This window comes from Phocoena sinus, chromosome 15, assembly GCF_008692025.1.
Source record: "Phocoena sinus isolate mPhoSin1 chromosome 15, mPhoSin1.pri, whole genome shotgun sequence".
Taxonomy (NCBI): Eukaryota; Metazoa; Chordata; class Mammalia; order Artiodactyla; family Phocoenidae; genus Phocoena; species Phocoena sinus.
Window position 1 is genome coordinate 29,229,766 of NC_045777.1, and position 17,875 is coordinate 29,247,640.

Genomic DNA, 17,875 nt, shown 5'->3' on the forward strand with positions numbered 1-17,875 from the left:
GTAAGTGATGCCTGAAACGTGAGGCCACGCCGCCCCTTTGCCGGGAGGCCTGAGCGGAGGACTGTGCAGCTGGATTGAAGGGCTGGGAGCTCGCCGCCTCCTGCCCTGCCTCTCTCCCAAACTTCACCCACCTCCACATTCAATCTCAAACAAGCCAAGGAGCACTGGCTGCCAGGAAAGGAGGCCGGCCACCATGAGGGCCTCAAAACACCCTGGGCCAACGGTGTGCGTGGATGAGCGAGCCTTGTGAGCCAGCCTGGGCGCCAAGCGAGCCCTGCAGACCATGAGCTGCCAGCTAAAGGGCCTTGGGGAGGAAGGTGAGTTTATCCTCATCTCTGCCTACTCCCAGGTTTCCTGGGCAGCAGGGGATGGGGAAGCAGACAGCGCCTTCGAGGCACAGGGACACAGGTTTGAGTGCAGGACCTGCCACTTGCTGGCTGAGCAACCTCAGTCTGGTTATCCAAGCTCTCCCTGCCTCATCTATGAAATGAAGGCAGCCATGGTCCCGTTGCAGGGCTGTTGGGGGGATTAAAAACGACCTGTCCTGTGCCTGCGTTAACACTGAGCGACAGAAGCCATCAGAGCCCGCGGGGCTCTTTCAGCCGCCCGTCTTGGTTAGAGTCACCTTTCCTTAGCAATCCTTTCCACAGATTTCTCTGTCTATCTGTCTGTCTGGGGTTGTGGAGATATTCTGACCTCATGACTTTCCAGGGTGTCAAAGAAATGTCAGGACTGGGAACTCTGGAGCTTGTTGAGTTAGATAGCTGGAGCCTGGTTCCCTCTGAGGTGCTGTAAACCCTCTGAGGATCCCCACAGTGAGATGGGGCAGTGCAGGGAAGGGGACTTTCCAGAGGTCAGTGGGTCATCCCTGTTGCATCTCTTACAGGAGGAGGTGGCGCGAGAGGGCGGGCGAAGAGCAGCTCTCCCGGCACAGGTGAGATGGGGTGAGGTGTCCTGGGGAGCCCCAAGGCCCAGCCAGCCACCAGCCTTCTCTTCCATGCTCCTGCTTCCCTCCCTCCCTCCCTTTCACTGTAAGGAGCCCTCCCAATAACTGGGGAGGAGGCTGGGTGCTGCTCAGCCACAGGAGTCAAGGGAGAGGCCCAGAGTTAGTGACGCTGAGCTGAGCCTCAGGGAGCAGTGAACACTCACCAGCCTGGGAGGCCGGGCCTCCGTCCCAGGCAGCTGCTAGGAGGGGGAGTCAGAGCTCACACACAGGCCGCCTGACTGCAGAGGGCACACCCTTACCCTCCACAAAATACCAGCAGTGGTGGGTCGCCTTCCCATTGGGAATGTAGACACAGCTCCTCTGTGAGCCAGTGAAGGCTTCACCTGGAGGGGGCGACCTGCTCCACAAGGAGCTGAAGAGCCAGCGGAAGTAACAGGGGAAGACTGTCCACTGCCAGGAGGGCAGGAGCCACATGAACGGGTCGGGCATCCTGCACTTCAGGTCAGGAGACGTGTGGTTATGGTGCCCTTCTCTCCTCCTTGCATTCCAGGCAGGGCCCTGCTTATAGGTGAGGAAGCAGAATCTCAGGAGGTGATGGACTTCTTGGTGGGGGTGGGGGTGCTGGGAGAGATCCTCTTACCTCATTCTGAGAGGGACTAGACCTGGCCCCATGCTGGCACACGGTACGTGGAGGAGCTGGCTCCAGGATCCACCCCATCTGCCTCCTCTGCCCGGCCCTTCCTCTTGCATCTACTGCTCCCCCACTGCCAAGGTCCCAAGCCCTTGGTGAAGCAGCCCCATGATGCGGGGGGTGGGGGGGCACCCAAGAGCGAGATGTGCAGGTCTCTTGGGCAGGCGGGAGGAGCCATAGAGGCACCACTGGTATCTCAACACTCCTTCCTATCCCCAGAGCTGCCCCATGGCCACTGTCCCTCCTCCCTACCCCACCTGCCTCCGCATCCAGTCCTCACATCTCTCCAGAGTCTTGGGAGTGAGTGTGAGAAAGTGCATGGTGCTCAGTGGGGCTGGACGAGGACCTGTCCTCGAGGAGGGTCAGCTCCCTTGGTGACACTGTGTGTAGGATGCTCGGGTCTGGTCCTCCACATTCCATTTCCCTGCTGTCTTCCAGTTGCTGTCCCATCTGCACCCATCCTGACTCCCCCTCCACCACCCCTGAAGGGGTGGGCCTTGTGGGGGTCACCTGTGGGCGAATGGTCCTTGAGCAGGACTGAAATGGAAAGTTATTTTGCCTAAAACACAAACCTTTTTCTACTGAAATATGCCACGTACACACCCCTCCCCCACCCTTGCCATCTTCCCTTCTGCATAGAAAAGAGGAAGTGAGTCAAAATTTTAACTTCAGGGACCCAAATGGTCAAGGGATGCAGTGAAGTTCAATAATGGGAATCCGTTAAATGAACTGGAACACAATTACATAAAGATTTCCATTTTAAATCTCTCGTGGAGTCACCTCTGAGGGACCTAAATCCTATACCTTCAGCTTATGTTCTACAAGAAGGAAAAAAATGTCTGAGAATGCAAAGTTTGTTTCTCAAAATAATTACAATTTTTTATTCCATTAGTTGAAAAGGAGGATCAGAATTCTCCCTCCTCTTGTATCATTTGGTGAACATACTTAACTGTTAAGAGTTGGAGGGTGATCCAGACCCACTGTGTCTTCCAGCTTCTCTATTTTCCTTTCAGCCTATTTTTCACTCTGAATTTTCTGACTTGAGTCAGGTGCATAAACGTGAGGAAGGCTTTAAGTGTAAATGAGTGCATTCGGAAGTCTTCCTAATGTGACAGCTGCCTTCCTAGCTCCTAAATTATGCATTACGTGGAGTCTATTGAAAACTGACTATGAAAGAAAAACTAAAAAAGCAGCTTGCTTTCTGTGTAAAAGAGGTTGGGGAAGATTGAAAGACAAATTCTGGCTTGCTTTCCACATTCCACATGAATTCCATTCAGTTGGGAAATGAGATTACAACAGGAATTACAGCTTGGAAAAAATATGTAAACTACCAAGTTACATCTACGGTGCTTGGAAGAATGCCTGGTACAGTTCATTACCAAAGAGAAAACTGTTTCTTAGCTGACTGAGGATACACAGTTCAGAAGAGGATACAAACGTATACTGACTTTCTTACTCAGTCTTGTCAAGCAATATGGAACTGGTCTTTGATGACCATGAGACCCTTCTCCTTAATCCCTTGCCCACCCTCTTTGTTCCTCTGCCCTCTCTGAGAGCCTAGCTCAGTTCTAGAGCTCTTCCCTGGGATCACAGCTGTGGTGGCACACACTTTTTCACACTCGCTCCCATGTCTTTGGAGGAAGTAGATTTGTTTCTGGCCAAAGCCTTTCAGACCATGGGAAAGAGCATCTGTAGGACAAACCCATCTCTCATGGCTAATACTGAACAGCTTCTTAACTTGGATGAGTTACTATCACACTTAAATAATTTGTTGTTACACTGTCTTACCAAAACCCTCTTCCCATAGAAGGTGAGAAAGAGAAGACATTAGGGTAGGAGTGGGTGAAGAAAACCTACCCTGCCACACATGCGATCACCTGTCTTTGAGTCTGTAACTAGCACTCAGTACTTTTCAGTGTACTTACACCAGGTGTCTCATCAGACCCTGCAGTCGTTGCAGCAATTGGAAACCAAGTTCCAAAGACATGGAGATTGTTAATGGTGGAGTCAGACCCTTGCTTGATGCCTCTTCTTGCCTTCACAACAAGTGAAGCAACCACAGCAAACATGCTCATGGGGTCTGCCCCACAGTGACTGGGAACCACTGTCCCCACCCTCAACAGCCTCTTCAATGCTGCTAGCATCATCCTTTGATGCAGATCACATCCGGTCGATGCTCCAGTATTACACTCTCTCCCTCCAGATTTCCCCCTGCTCCCCAAGGGTATGCACTGCTCTCTGGGCAACTTCCTCTCTCCATGCTCCCTGCTCCAGCACCAACCATACCCGAGACTCAACTCTGCCCTGGTCACCCATGCGCCAGACCTCTTGGCATTTTCACTGGAGTCCTTCAAGCCCCCGTTTACTTTGCCCAGAATCCCCCCACCTCACTACCACCGCTACCCCTCTCTATCTCAACCCCTTTCTTCTCTTGCCAAACTCATGTTCATCCTTTAAGACTCAGAGGAAACATCAGTTCTTGGTGAAGCATTTCCAACCATCCCAACCATAATTCATCACTCTCCCTCTGTAGTTCCAAGATTCTTTTTCTTTAGTCCACCTTTCATTCCTTCTTTAAAAAAAAAAATACGTTTATCTAAGTTATTGTCAAGAGCTGGCTCCCTAAATATCACCAACAGGCCTGTTGATAAGACAAAGCCGATTTATTGCTTACAGCAAGCAAAGTCTTGACAATATCTCAGAGAGGTGACGGTACGTCAGAATTTATTAAGAAATGAAAGTTTGATTTAGGATAGGACTTTCAAAGTGACAGCTTGATTAGGATTGGGTAAGAATCACAATATAACAATCCACAATAAACAGCAGGGCCAGGATTTTGAAGCAAAGCGTTGAAAAAAATCTTAGGAAGCAAATTAGAGTCTGTTATGCTTTCCATTGCAGAGCTGATGGGTCTCTGGGAAAATTCTGTAAGGAGCAATCAAGCCATTTGCTGGTCAGGAGTTTCCTGGAAAAAGAAAGTCATGCTAATGAAGACAGAGGCAGAGCACAACATCTTCATATAGACACTAAGGTGTAATTGGGCTTCTCCATGTCCAGGCTGAATGTGGGGAAATGGCTTCAGTTCTCAGTTTGTCTTTCTGGTCATTCTTCATCCTGAGCTGAAGGACCGACCATCAATATCTGAGAGTATCGATTCAGATCTTCACTGCTGTTTGAGGTGTCATAATTGCATGTCAATTGTCTGCTGAAAACTTGTTTCTGCTGGTGGTCCTTTCAACCTGTGTATCAGGTTTTCCAGTTCTTTTTGATGGATGACCCTTTGCTGGATCATTTGACGCACAGCAGCTGTGTAATAGAATTCAAAACTCTGGAGATCACGCATCTGAACACGGGAATGCAGAAAAATACTAAGAGGATTATGACCAGAGTTTATATAGCCCACTTTTCAGCCAGGAGCCAAGAGTGCCCAGACTGAATAAGAAAACAGATCTCATGCCCAAACTGAGGTGTCCACAGAACTACATATGGGGTCATTAGACATATTACCCAGTTTTATGATATCTTCATTTACTACCTGGATCTTTTTAGTAATGTTAAAGATCTCTGAGAGGTCTGCAGGAATGTGAGTACAATATTCTTCCCCTGAAACAACTCATATTACCCTTGAGAGATCAATATTATATCTAAAGCAGCTCTGTTCTAACCTCTAAGGAGATATATTCTACGGCCTTAGTGGCATTGCCTGAGTCCTACTGCTTTTTTCTCTCAATCATAAGGTTCACCCTACTATCTGGGTCTCTTGTAAAGTATAAAATGAAGAGTCCTGAGGAGAGAAGAAAGAAATCCAGAATTCCCCTAGAGTAGTTAGGGTTTCAGTTCTGGAATCAGGGCCAGTTTTTCTCCCTTTTCAATGAAACTATCAGCTGATCTCTTTTTCCTAGAGGACAAACCAATGGGCCAAAATGGAGCCTGGGTAATGTCAAAGGCAATCTTGAGAGTCAGTATTAGTATACCAATGTAATAAGTTCCTGTCCAATTTGTGGGTAGTAGCCAGCAGGCTTCTGTGCCAGATTCAATACCAGTCATTGAGGGCCACCCAGGGACCTGGTTTTGGCCAACTGATTTCTTACAAGGAACTGGGACCAAGGGAAGCTGGTTGGCTCCCAAGGCTCCTTTTCGCCAGTTCATGGGTGAATTGTAGCTGGGAATTAGTCATTCCAAGGAGTGGTTAAGGATGCAAACAGCAATATTAGAAACAGGGATTATGAGTAACACAGTTAAAAGTAGCCTTAAGTGAGTGAGGGGATAGAGGATAGGTAAAAGAATAGAAAACAGAGGAATACAGATCGTAAAGTAACAATCTGTGGTCTTGTTCTGTGGATCTTGGGCTCAGCTGTATACATCCAAAGGCTGTCTGCTTCAGGGTGGCTCCTAAGAACCCTCAGCCTGAGGTCACCAGTAGGGACAATCTTCCAGTAATTTGAGGATGGCTTATGTCTCTTTAGTTGAAGGACATGAATTCAAGAACCAACCTGCTTAAGCATTTCACTGCTTTGCTAGTTGTTAACAGTACCTGACAGAGTCCTTCCAGTCAGGGTTCTGAGACAGTCCTTTGATGAAGACAAAAACTCTGGCCTACAGCTGAGGTTTCAAGGAAGCTTTGGGGTAAAACAAATAGTATCTGTAGGTAACAGGAACTTAAAATGGCTGTGGTTAACTTATTACTGATAGCTGTCAAAAGTGAAATATTTCATAACGGTAATGAAATTGACAAGGAAATTGAGTCATTTCTGTAGCACACAAAACAAACACAATTAAGGCAATCTAAAAGTTTTGAACAGAATGTCTATAATAGTTAAGCATGTCTTTATAGACAATGAACATTATATCAGATTTATAAAGATGGTTAAACAGATAAAGATATCTTGAGGTATAAAACAATTTTTAAAAGACATATACATAATATACCAAAACATACTAAGCATGTAAGAAAAATATATCAAAACTATATCAAGTAAAGAGATTCGGTAGATCTGGAGTAGGTCCTAAGTATGCATATGTTAATAAAACTCCATAGGTAAGTTTGATGTTTATCTCCAGTTGAACAGCACTGGCCTTAAAAATGCTAGATTCAAATTTTAAAAGATTGTTATCAAATACACATTTTAAATGATAACTGAATTATGACTGATAATTATAGCGCTGCCTAACATGAGAAAATCATCATCAGGACTCTGATAAATAGAAACCAATCCTGGCAGCAAAGGCATTGAAAAATCTCTAGGAGCAGCCCATAGAGCATACAATTGCTGAAATATTTAACATTTGACCTATACCACTTTAACCTAGAAAAGGCTAAGCATCTCTTCTGATTTGACACCACTTCACATGAAACTCCAACAGTAACATCAAATAACCCTAACTGCTTCTGGCACCTTTCTTTTTTAAGAGATGGAAAAACAAATCTTTATGACTTCCCAGGGCCCTCTAGGAAATCACAAAGAAAGTTTTAGATACAAAAGATATTCTGAAAGTTATTTTACTTCATTTTACACTTATGAGTCAATCTTAGAAACAAAAATGCAATCAAAATTTTTCAGATTTGATGGGAATTCCCTGGCGATCCAGTGGTTAGGACTTGGCGCTTTCACTGCAGTGGCCCAGGTTCAATCCCTGGTTGGGGAACTGAGATCCGGCAAGCCATGCAGCAGGGCCAAAAAAAAAAAAAAGCTTTCAGATTTGAACACAAGATAGGATCATGGATGCCTTAGAAACAATATTTGGCTACTCATTTGAAAGTGACAAAAAAACTTTGAAAAATATACTTAGAGGGTAACATGATCACCTACCAAGAACCTTAGCACTTCATAAGTGAGGAAGCTTTGTTTTCCTAAATAATCAAAGCCATAATAAAGCCAACACAAAGAATTATTGTGGGAAGACTCAGAATCTTTGCTATATAGGCAGATAAAGGATGGAGGGGTGCTTTATATCGTAAATGAAGACAACTAACAGTAAACTATAAAAATAAACAGAAACAAGCCCATCAAAACTGAGCAGATTTTGTTAGGATTTTAACAGGTTTCATAGCTTCTCAGACTCATTATTTACTCATCTATAATCCAAGGCTAGTAAAATTCCCTTTCCATGAACCTTCTGCTATTTTCTATATCCATTCAGGTTTTGTCCTTCACCATGCTCCATTCACTCTGCAACAGCCTGTCATTTCATTTTAGGGCAAAGCTATTCCTTCTCCCTTAAGAAAAACACATTTTTTACTTTGCATACAAAGTCGTGCCTTTCTGTCAAGACTAATCATAGTAGAGTCTCAGTGAATTATAACCATTAACTGAAGGAACTTCTGTCTCACAGAATAAGCTGGGAAGATGGATAATTGTCAGCTGTCACACATCAGCATTTGAGACTAGCAGAACTCATGAGTACACATAACACAACTTTCTGCAAACCAACACAACCCACACATAATTTTTCAAAGGGACAGAAATGTACATATTCATTTACAGACACAAAGATCTTACTTCTAGGTAGCATATTTTTAAAAAAGAAGCAAAAGGATACAAACTTAAAATCTTGCTTAGTAATCAATGTTTCAGAATTTCATCTTACTTAGAAATGATCTAGGCATCCAATGAATACCATTAACTCAATTTAGTATCAGTCCAAAGTTTCAAGATACCTATAAATCTTGGAAATTAATCTTGCAGCTGGAATACTATAAAACATAAATCTATTGAAATCAAATGTTCAGAATGATGAATCAATATAATTAAGCACAAATTTATGTATTTCATAATCTTAAACTTTAAGTAGAAGTATCACTAGCATATTTAATCGATGAACCTATATAAGTTTAGGATACCTAAGTAGAATAAAAGTATAATCTTGTGTTGTATTTAATGCTGAAAAATCAAAGAGGCGTGTTTCTTTTTATTAAACCAGACATATAAACTAGTTCATTTGCCAAATTTTTACCAAATTTCTACGATTTTTTGGAATATTTAATTTATATAAACACATTGATATCTTATAAACAAATCAAATGAGCTCCTTTAATCTTTAGAGAAACTTCTCCTTGAGATGTCCCTTGGAGCATCTCATTGATCAATGGTTTCATTTTTTAATAGATTTTATCTTTTAGAATAATTTTAGGTTTACAGGAAAATTGCACAGAATATACAGAGTTCCCATATATAATCTTCCTTCCTCCTCTCATCCCAGCTTTCCCTATTATTAACATCTTGCATTAGTGTGTTATATTTGTTACAATTGATGAACCAATATTGATGCATTATTATTAACTAAAGTCTACAGTTTACGTTAGGGTTCACTCCTTGTGTTGTACAGTCTATGGGTTATTTTCCTTTTTTTAAAATTGAAGTATAAAAAAATCTATGGGTTTTAACAAATCCACCATTACAGTATCATACAGGATAATGTGCCTTAAAAATGTCCCTCCTCTTTCCCCTGCCCTCCTGGCAACCACTGATCTTTTATTGTCGCCATAGTTTTGCCTTTTCCAGAATGTCATATGGTTGCAATCATACAGTATGTAGCCTTTTCAAACTGTCTTCTTTCAGTTAGGTATATGATAGGAATATGAATTGAAGGTTCCTCCATGTTTGTTTGTTTGTTTGTTTGTTTTGCCGCGCAGCATGGCATGTGGGACAGATCCCCCACCAGGAATCAAACCCACGCCCCCTGGAGTGGAAGCGTGGAGTCTTAACCACTGGACCGCCAGAGAGGTCTCGGTTCTGCCACGTTTTTTTCATGGCTTGATAGCTCATTTCATTTTAACACTGAGTAATATTCCACTGTCTGTATGTATCACAGTTTGTTTATGCAGTCGCCCATTGAAGGACATCTTGGTTGCGTCCAGTTTTTGGCAAATATAAAGCTGATTATAAACATTTTTAGGTATTTTGTGTGGACCTAAGTTTTCAATTCATTTGGGTAAACATCTAGGAGTACAATTGCTGCATCATAGGGTAAACCTACGCTGAGCGTTTTAAGAAACTGCCAAACTGTCTTCCAAAGTGGCTGTACCATTTTGTATTCCTATTAGAAATAAATGATAGTTGTGGCCGTTCTACATCCTCACCAGCAATTGGTGCTGTTAGTCTACTGAATTTTAGTCATTCTGGTAGCTGTGTAGTAGTATCTTCTTGTTTTAATTCGCAGTTCCCTGATGACATGTGATAACATTTTTTCATATGCTTATCTCCCATCTGTATATTTTCTTCGGTTAAGTATCTGTTCAGGTATTTTGTCCACTTTTTTTAATTGAGTTTTTCTTACTGTTGAGTTTTACTAGTTCTTTGTATATTTGTGTACAAATTCTTTGTTGAATATGTGTTTTACAAATATTTTCTTCCAGCATATGGCTTGTCTTTTTTTTTTTTTTTTTTTTTTTTTTTTTTGCGGTACGCGGGCCTCTCACTGCTGTGGCCTCTCCCGTTGTGGAGCACAGGCTCCGGACGCGCATGCTCAGCGGCCATGGCTCACGGGCCCAGCCGCTCCGCGGCATGTGGGATCTTCCCGGACCGGGGCACGAAACCGTGTCCCCTGCATCGGCAGGTGGACTCTCAACCACTGCGCCACCAGGGAAGCCCCTTAACAGTGTCTTTTGCAGAGCAGAACTTTTAAATTTTAATAAAGTCCAACTTATCAAATTTTTCTTTTATAGATCATGCTTTAGGTGTTTTATCTAAAAAGTCTTTCAAAACCCAAGATCACTTAGATTTTCTCTTATGTTCCCTACTAGGAGTTTTATAGTTTTGCATTTTACATTTAGATCTATGATTCATTTTGAGTTTATTTTTGTGAAAGGTATAAGGTCTGTGCCTAGATTTTTTTTTTCTTGATATATGATGTGATGTTCAGTTGTTCCAGTACCATTTTGGAAATTGCCTTTCCTCCTTTGTCAAAGATCAGTTGGCTATATTTGTGTGAGTCTATTCCTGGGCTCTCTATTCTGTTCCATTGATCTATTTGTCTATTCTTTCACTGATATCACACTGCCTTGTTACTGTAGCTTTATAGTAAGTCTTGAAGTTGGGTAGTGTCAGTCCTTCAACCTTGTTCTTCTCTTATGTTGGCTATTCTGGATCTTTTGCTATTCCATATAAACTTTAGAATAAATGTATCAAAATTCACAAAATGACTCATTGATATTTTGATTGGGACTGTGTTGAATCTATTGATGAAATTGGGAAGAGCTGACATCTCAGTAATATTGAGGCTTCTTATCCATGAACATAAAATAGCTCTCCATTTATTCAGATATTTGATTTCTTTCATCAGAGTTTTGTAGTTTTCCTCATATAGACCTTACATAGTTTGTTAGATTTATACCTAAGTATTTTATTTTTTGGTACTAAAGTAAATGATGTTTTGTTTTTAATTTCAATTCCAATTTTCTCATTGCTGGTATATAGGACTTTGGCACATTAAATTCTTTTTTTAAAGCAGCAATAAATATTTTTCATCACATACAGTTTCTGTGGGTCAGAAATCTGAGGATGGTTAGCGATGTGGTTCTGACCCCTGATCTCTCAAGAGGGAGTGGGTGAGATGGTGGCTGGAGCTGCAGTCTCATCTGAAGGCTTGGCTAGGGCTGGAGTATCTGCTCCAGTCACATGGCTGTTGGCAAGATGATGCTGGCCAATGGCAGGAGGCCTCAATTCCTCCCCACATCGACGTCCCCCTAGAGTTGCTTGAGCATTCTCACAACATGGTGGCCGGCTTCCCTCAGAGCAAATGAGCCAGTTGCTTGGGGGTTCCTCCCATCTTCCTGGGCATCAAGGTCCCCCACCAGCGTCTGGCAGGCACCCTAGTTGTGGGGAGATGCAAACTCCACGTCTTCCCACACAGCCATCTTGACTCACCCCCGCACCACCCACCCCGGCACATTTGCTTTGCATTCTGCAGCCTTGCTATAATCACTTTTTAGTTCTAGGAAGGTTTTTTGTGGATTCATTGAGATTTTCTACATAGATAATAATATAATCTGTAAACAAAGACATTTTTATTTCTTCCTTTCCAATCAGTATATGTTTTATTTCTTTTTCTTGTTTTATTGCATTAGCTGGGACTTCCAGTAAAATGTTGAATGCGTAAGAGGGAACATCCACATCTTGTTCCCAATCTGAGGGGGCAAGTATATAGTTTCTCACCATTAACTGTGATATTAGCTGTAGGTTTTTTGTAAAAATTCTTTATCAGGTTGAGGAAGTTCCCATCTACTTTTAGTTTGCTGAGAGGTTTTATTATGAATAGGTGTTGTATTTTTTCAAATGCTTTTTCTGAATCTATTGATATGATCATATTATATTTTGTCATTATCATGTTGGTATGATGGATTATATTAATTGATCTTCTAATATTGAATCAGTCTTGCATACCTGGAATAAATCCCACTTGGTTGTGGTATGTTATTCTTCATATATATATTTTTGTTTTGTTTTGTTTTGTTTCTTTTGCCATGCCATGCAGCTTGTGGGATCTCAGTTCCCTGACCATAGATTGAACCCTGGCCACGGCAGTGAAAGCCTAGAATCCTAACTACTAGGCCACCAGGGAACTCTCAATTTGCTAATGTTTTATTGAGGATGTTGACATCTATGTTCATGAGGGATATTGATCTGTAATTTTCCTTCTGTGTAATGTTTTTGTATAGTTTTGGTATTAGGGTAATGCAAGCTTCATAAAATGAGTTGGGAAGTATTCCCTAATAGAAATTTTACGGAAGAGATTGTAAAGAAATTATATTTTTTCTTTAAACATCTGGTGGAATTCACTAGTGAAACCATCTGGGCCTGGTTTTGGGTTTGTTTGGTTGGTTTTGGGCTTGGGTTCTTTTTGTTTGTTTGTTTGTTTAAGATTAATTGTTGATTCAATTTCTTAAATAGATATAGGCCTATTCAAATTACCTATTTTTTCTTGTATGAGTTTTGGTAAATTGTGTCTTTCTAGGAATTTGTCTATTTCATCCAAGCTGTCAGATTTATAAGCATCAAGTTTTTCATAATATTCCTTTACTACCCTTTTAAAGTCCATGTGATAATAGTGATAACTACTCTTTCATTTCTGATATTAGAAATTTGTGTTTTCTCACTTTTCTCCTTGGTTTTCCAGACTAGAGGTTTATCAATATTACTGCTCTTTTAAAAAAAGAAAAGCTTTTGGTTTCATATTTTCTCCATTGCTTTCCTGTTTTAAATTTCATTGATGTCTTGTTCTAATTTTCATTATTTCTTTTCTTCTGCTTAGTTTGGATTTAATTTGCTCTTCTAGTTTCACAAGTTGGAAGCTTAGATTATAGATTTTTAAGTGTCTTATAATGTATGTATTCAGTATTACAATTTCTCTCTAAGCACTCCTTTTGCTGCATCCACAAATTTTGATAAGTTTTATTTTCATTTAAATTTAATTCAAAGTATTTTAAAATTTCTCTTGAGACTTCTTCCTTGTCCCATGTGTTATTTAAAAATGTGTTGTTCCATCTTCAAATATTTTGGTATTTTCCAGTTATTTTTCTGTTACAGATTTCTAGTTTAATTCCATTGTGATCTGACCTCATACTTTGAATAATTTCTATTCTTTTAAATTTGTTAACATATGTTTATGGGCCAGAATGTTGTTTATCTCAGTGAATGTTCCACGTGAGCGCAAGAAGAATGTATGTTCTGCTGTTGTTGGATGAAGTGTTTTATAAATGTCAATTAGATCCAGTTGATTGATGGTGCTGTTCAGTTCAATTATGTCCTTACTGATTTTCTGCCTACTGTATCTTTCAATTACCGATAGAGGTGTGTTGAAGTCTCCAACTATAGTAGTGGATTTGTCCATTTCTCCTTTCAGTTTTATCAGATTTTGCTTCACATATTATGGTGCTCTGTTGTTAGGTGCAAACATATGAGAGATTGTTTTGTCTTCTTGGAGAAATGACCTCTTTATCATTATGTAATGCCCTACTTTATCCCAGGTAATTTTCCTTGCTTTGAAATCTGTTTGTCTGAAATTAGTACAGTTACTCTAGCTTTCTTTTGTTTAGTGTTAGCATGATATTTTTTTCTCCATCCCTTTACTTCTAGTTTATATGTGTCTTTATATTTAAAGTAGATTTCTTGTAGACAACATATAATTGTCTTTTTTTATCCACTTTGACAATCTCTGTCTTTAATTGCTTCATTTAGACTATTGACATTTAAAGTGTTTATTGATATAGTTGGATTAATATTTACCATATTTGTTGCTGTTTCTATTCACTGCCCTTGTTTTTTGTTCCTATTCTTGTCTTCCACTCTTGTTCTGTGTTTTGATTGAACATTTTGTATGATTCCAATTTCTCTCCTTTTTTAGCATATTATACTAAATACTACATTTTTCACTTTTTTTAGCACTAGAGTTTGCAGTATACATTAACAACTAAGCCAAGTCCACTTTCAAGTAACACTATACCTCTTCATGGGTAGTGCAGGTACTTTATAACAGAGTCTTCCCAGTTCCTCCTTCCCATCCTTTTAACATTGCTGTCATTCATTTCACTTATCCATTAGCTATAGTCATCTAATATATTGTTGCTATTATTATTTTAAAACTCTTATCTGTTAGATTAAAAGTAAGAAACATAAAAGATTTTATACGTCATTTGTTTGTTCCTTCTTGAATGCTCTTTCTTTATGTATATCCAAGTTTCTGACCTACATCATTTTCCTTCTCTCTGAAGAACTTATCATTTCTTTCAAGGCAAGTCTGGTCAATTTTTGTTTGTCTCAGAAAGTCTTTATTTCTCCTTTATGTTTGAAGAATAATTTTGCTGGATACAAAGTTCTAGACTATGGGGTGTTTTTTTTTTCCTTTCAGCACTTTAAAATATTCCACTTCACTCTCTTCTTGCTTGTGTGGTTTTTGAAGAGAAATCATATAATTCTTATCCTTGTTTCTCTAGAGGTAAAATGAGTTTTTTTCTTCCCCCTTCTGGCTTCTTTCAAGATTTTTTCTCTGTCTTTGATTCTTTGTAATTTTAATACAATATACTAGGAGGAGATTTTTTGACATTTGTCCTTGTTGGTGTTCTCTGAGCTTCCTGGATCTGTGGTTTGGTGGCTGTCATTGATTTTAGACAATTTTCAACCATTATTACTTCAAATATTTCTTCTATTCCTTTCTCTCTTTCTTCTCCTTCTGGTATCCCCATTTCTCTATGTTACACATTTTGTAATTGTCTCACAGTTCTTTGGATATTTTGTTCTATCTTTTTATCCTTTTTTCTATTTGCTTTTCAGTTTGGGAAGTTTCTATTGACATATCTTCCACTCTACTGATTCTTTACTTGACTATGATCAGTCTACTAATGAGCCCATCAAAGGCATTCTTCATTTCTGTTACAGTGTTTTCGGTTTCTATCATTTCCTTTCAATTCTTCTCTAGAGTTTCAATCTCTCTGCTTACACTACCCATCTGTTTTTGTATGTTGTCCACCTTTTCCATTATATCTGTTAGCATATTAATCATAGTTATTTTAAATTCTTGGTCTGATAATTCCAGAACCTCTGCCATATCCAAGTCTGGTTCTGATGTTTGCTCTGTCTCTTCAAACTGTGTTTTTTATCTCTTAGTATGCCTTGTAATTGTTTGCTGAGAGCCAACATGATGTACTGGGTTAATGGAACTGAGGTAAATAGGCCTTTAGTATGTTGTTTTATGTTTGTCTGGCTAAGTGTTAGGCCATGTTCATTGTTCACTGTAGCTATAGGTGTCAGAGGACTCAATTTCCTCTAGTGTCCTTGTCCTTGTCTCTCCTGTTGTTTTGAGTTTCCCTAGGAACTCCTTTTTTTTTTTTTTTTTGAGTCTGAGCCTTGCAGTTCTTTCTGTTGTCATCCCCTGTCATTATACTGGAGTCTTGTTTATGTGGTGGTGAATTATGGGGCAGGGGAAATGCTATAATCCTATGACTAGATTTCAGTCTTTAGTGAGCCTGTGCCTCTAGGCTGTGACCTTCACAAGAGCTTCTCAGCCTTCTCCCCCCAGCCTTTGGTGACACAAGAAGTCTAGAGGTAGCTGGAGTGGGGGTATTTCCATTCCTCCAGTTCAAAAAAGCTGGTAAACCTTGGTCAGTTAGGCTCACTCTGGTAAAATAGTTTCCCTGGAGCATAGGTGTAAAGGAAAAACTCTGTTTTTTTCTTTCCCACATAGGCAAAAACCCAATTCTTCCCTACTGTGAGTTTCTTCCGTATGTGTCTCCTTTACTACTCACACAGAACACTTCACTTCTGATATTTCTTGTCACCAAATGTATGGAAGTTTTCCCTTACAACAGTGTGACACTAGCTGGATGTCCCACAGTATAAGTCAATTCGGACACTACCTACTCAGACCCCACAGGCTTATTTCCCCAAGATTGAAAACTACCCCCACTTCAGATACCAATCACAAGCCCAGGTCCTTCTGACCAACCAGCTATAGATCCAAGGTCCCAAAGACCCCCTCCTTGGGTTCAATTAATTTGCTAGAGTGGCTCACAGAACTCAGAGAAATATTTATTTACATTTACCAGTTTATTAAAGGATATAATAAAGGATACAGAGTAACAGCAGATGAAGAGATACATGAGGCAAGGTCTGGGAGTTGGAGTGTGTCACCCTCCCAGTATGTGGATGTGTTTACCCATCAAGAAGCTCTCCCAACCCACTGTTATTGGGATTTTATAGAGACTTCCTCACATAGGCATCATCAATTCTTAACTTCATTTCTAGCCCTTCTCCCCCATCTTGAGGTTGGGGGTGAGGCAGGGCTGACAATTCCAAGCTTCTAATCATGGGTTGGTCTTTCTGGTGACCAGCCCCCATCCAGCCATTCAGGAGCCCATCAGAATCACCTCATTAGAAGAATAGATGTTCCTAGTGCCCTTAGGATTTTACAAAGATTTTAGGACCTCTGTGCCTGGAACTGGGGACAGAGACCAATATATATTTCTATTATCTCACAGCAGGCCTTTGTTAAAGAGAACAGGACAATCTGGGTTACTTTTCATATTTTAAAATGAGTACTTTCCCCTCCCCCTGCTGGAAGCACCATGGATTCTCCTCCAGTCTTCACAGTGAGAACCTGCTAGTGCTCCCAGGAGGTAAAATTCAGGAAAGTGTGCCCCCTCCTCCAAAGACTGGGCCCCATAGCTTTTTAACTCTTAAGCTAGTACACAATAAGCATTTCATCAATTACAGTTTGCATTCCTACCAGTAATAGCCATGCTTTTTATCTTCTATATTCTGATCCTTTGGCACCTTGAGGCTTTTTTGACCCTGGAAGGACAGCCCTCCCAGTTTTAGCTAATCCTTAGAGATAGCAAACAACTCATCTGCAAGCTTTCCTTTCGTAGGCAAACCAACCAACCCAGGGTTTATAACCTCAACCTTTATCAAGCTCATACTCTGGGCCTCTATCCACCCGCCCTATTCACCCCAGGGCCTGGTATCAGAACAACTAGGGAATGCCCCTATGCTCCAGGGCCCACTGAAATTATTCAAATTAGCCAATCCTAAACTTGCTTACCCTGCCTCACCCCTTCCTTTCCTTAGAAACCATAATAAAGGCTCTTGCCCGCATTTTTCCTCTCTGCCTTGCTGCTGACTGAACATTGTGCCTCCTCATGTGGTCCTATGTGACATGGTGTTGCTTGGGATCTGTAAGTCCAAAAACCTCTTCCTCCATGACAGTCATTTCCATGTCTGCGTATCTTCCCATACCTAATTAAAGTAAGCCCTGAATACTCTCCCTTTAAGCACTACAAGCCCTGGCTCCCGTGGAGGGCTTCTGCTCAAGGTAAGCTATGATTCTCTGCCTCTCCAGTTTGCAGACAGCAGCTTGCCCTACAAACTCAATTCTCTGATGGATCTAAAAAGAATTGTTTTTCAGTTTGTTCAGCTTTTTTCTTGTTAGTAGGATGGAGCTCTTTACACATTGGAGTGAAACCCAGAAGTCCAATCATTTCATTTTTTACCTATTTTCTCTATCTTCTTAGCCAAGGCAGAACAATTCTTTTTCCAGTATCCTTTATGATTACAGTTTCTTGAAGTATCTTTATCAAGAAACTCCCTCCATTGGGGTTTGAATACTGAATGGGACCTTTATAAAAGCACAAAACTGACCATGTCACCTCTGCTTAAAACTTTTCTGGCGTCCTTCCTACCCACTCACTACCTAACCCTGCCCTATACCCACTCGCTGCACACACACACACACATCTCTATTTTCAC

At 40.8% G+C, this 17,875-nt stretch overlaps 1 protein-coding gene across 1 annotated transcript in view; it reads left to right on the forward strand.

The window, feature by feature from the left end:
* The first annotated feature begins 280 nt into the window (after window positions 1-280).
* Window positions 281-17,875, forward strand: part of TMC2 (transmembrane channel like 2) — an 82,048-nt gene continuing 64,453 nt past the window's right edge. Inside the window, 2 exon segments of the mRNA XM_032605827.1 lie at window positions 281-317; window positions 887-944. Coding sequence (XP_032461718.1) covers window positions 284-317; window positions 887-944 — 92 coding nt within the window. The 5' untranslated portion in view covers window positions 281-283.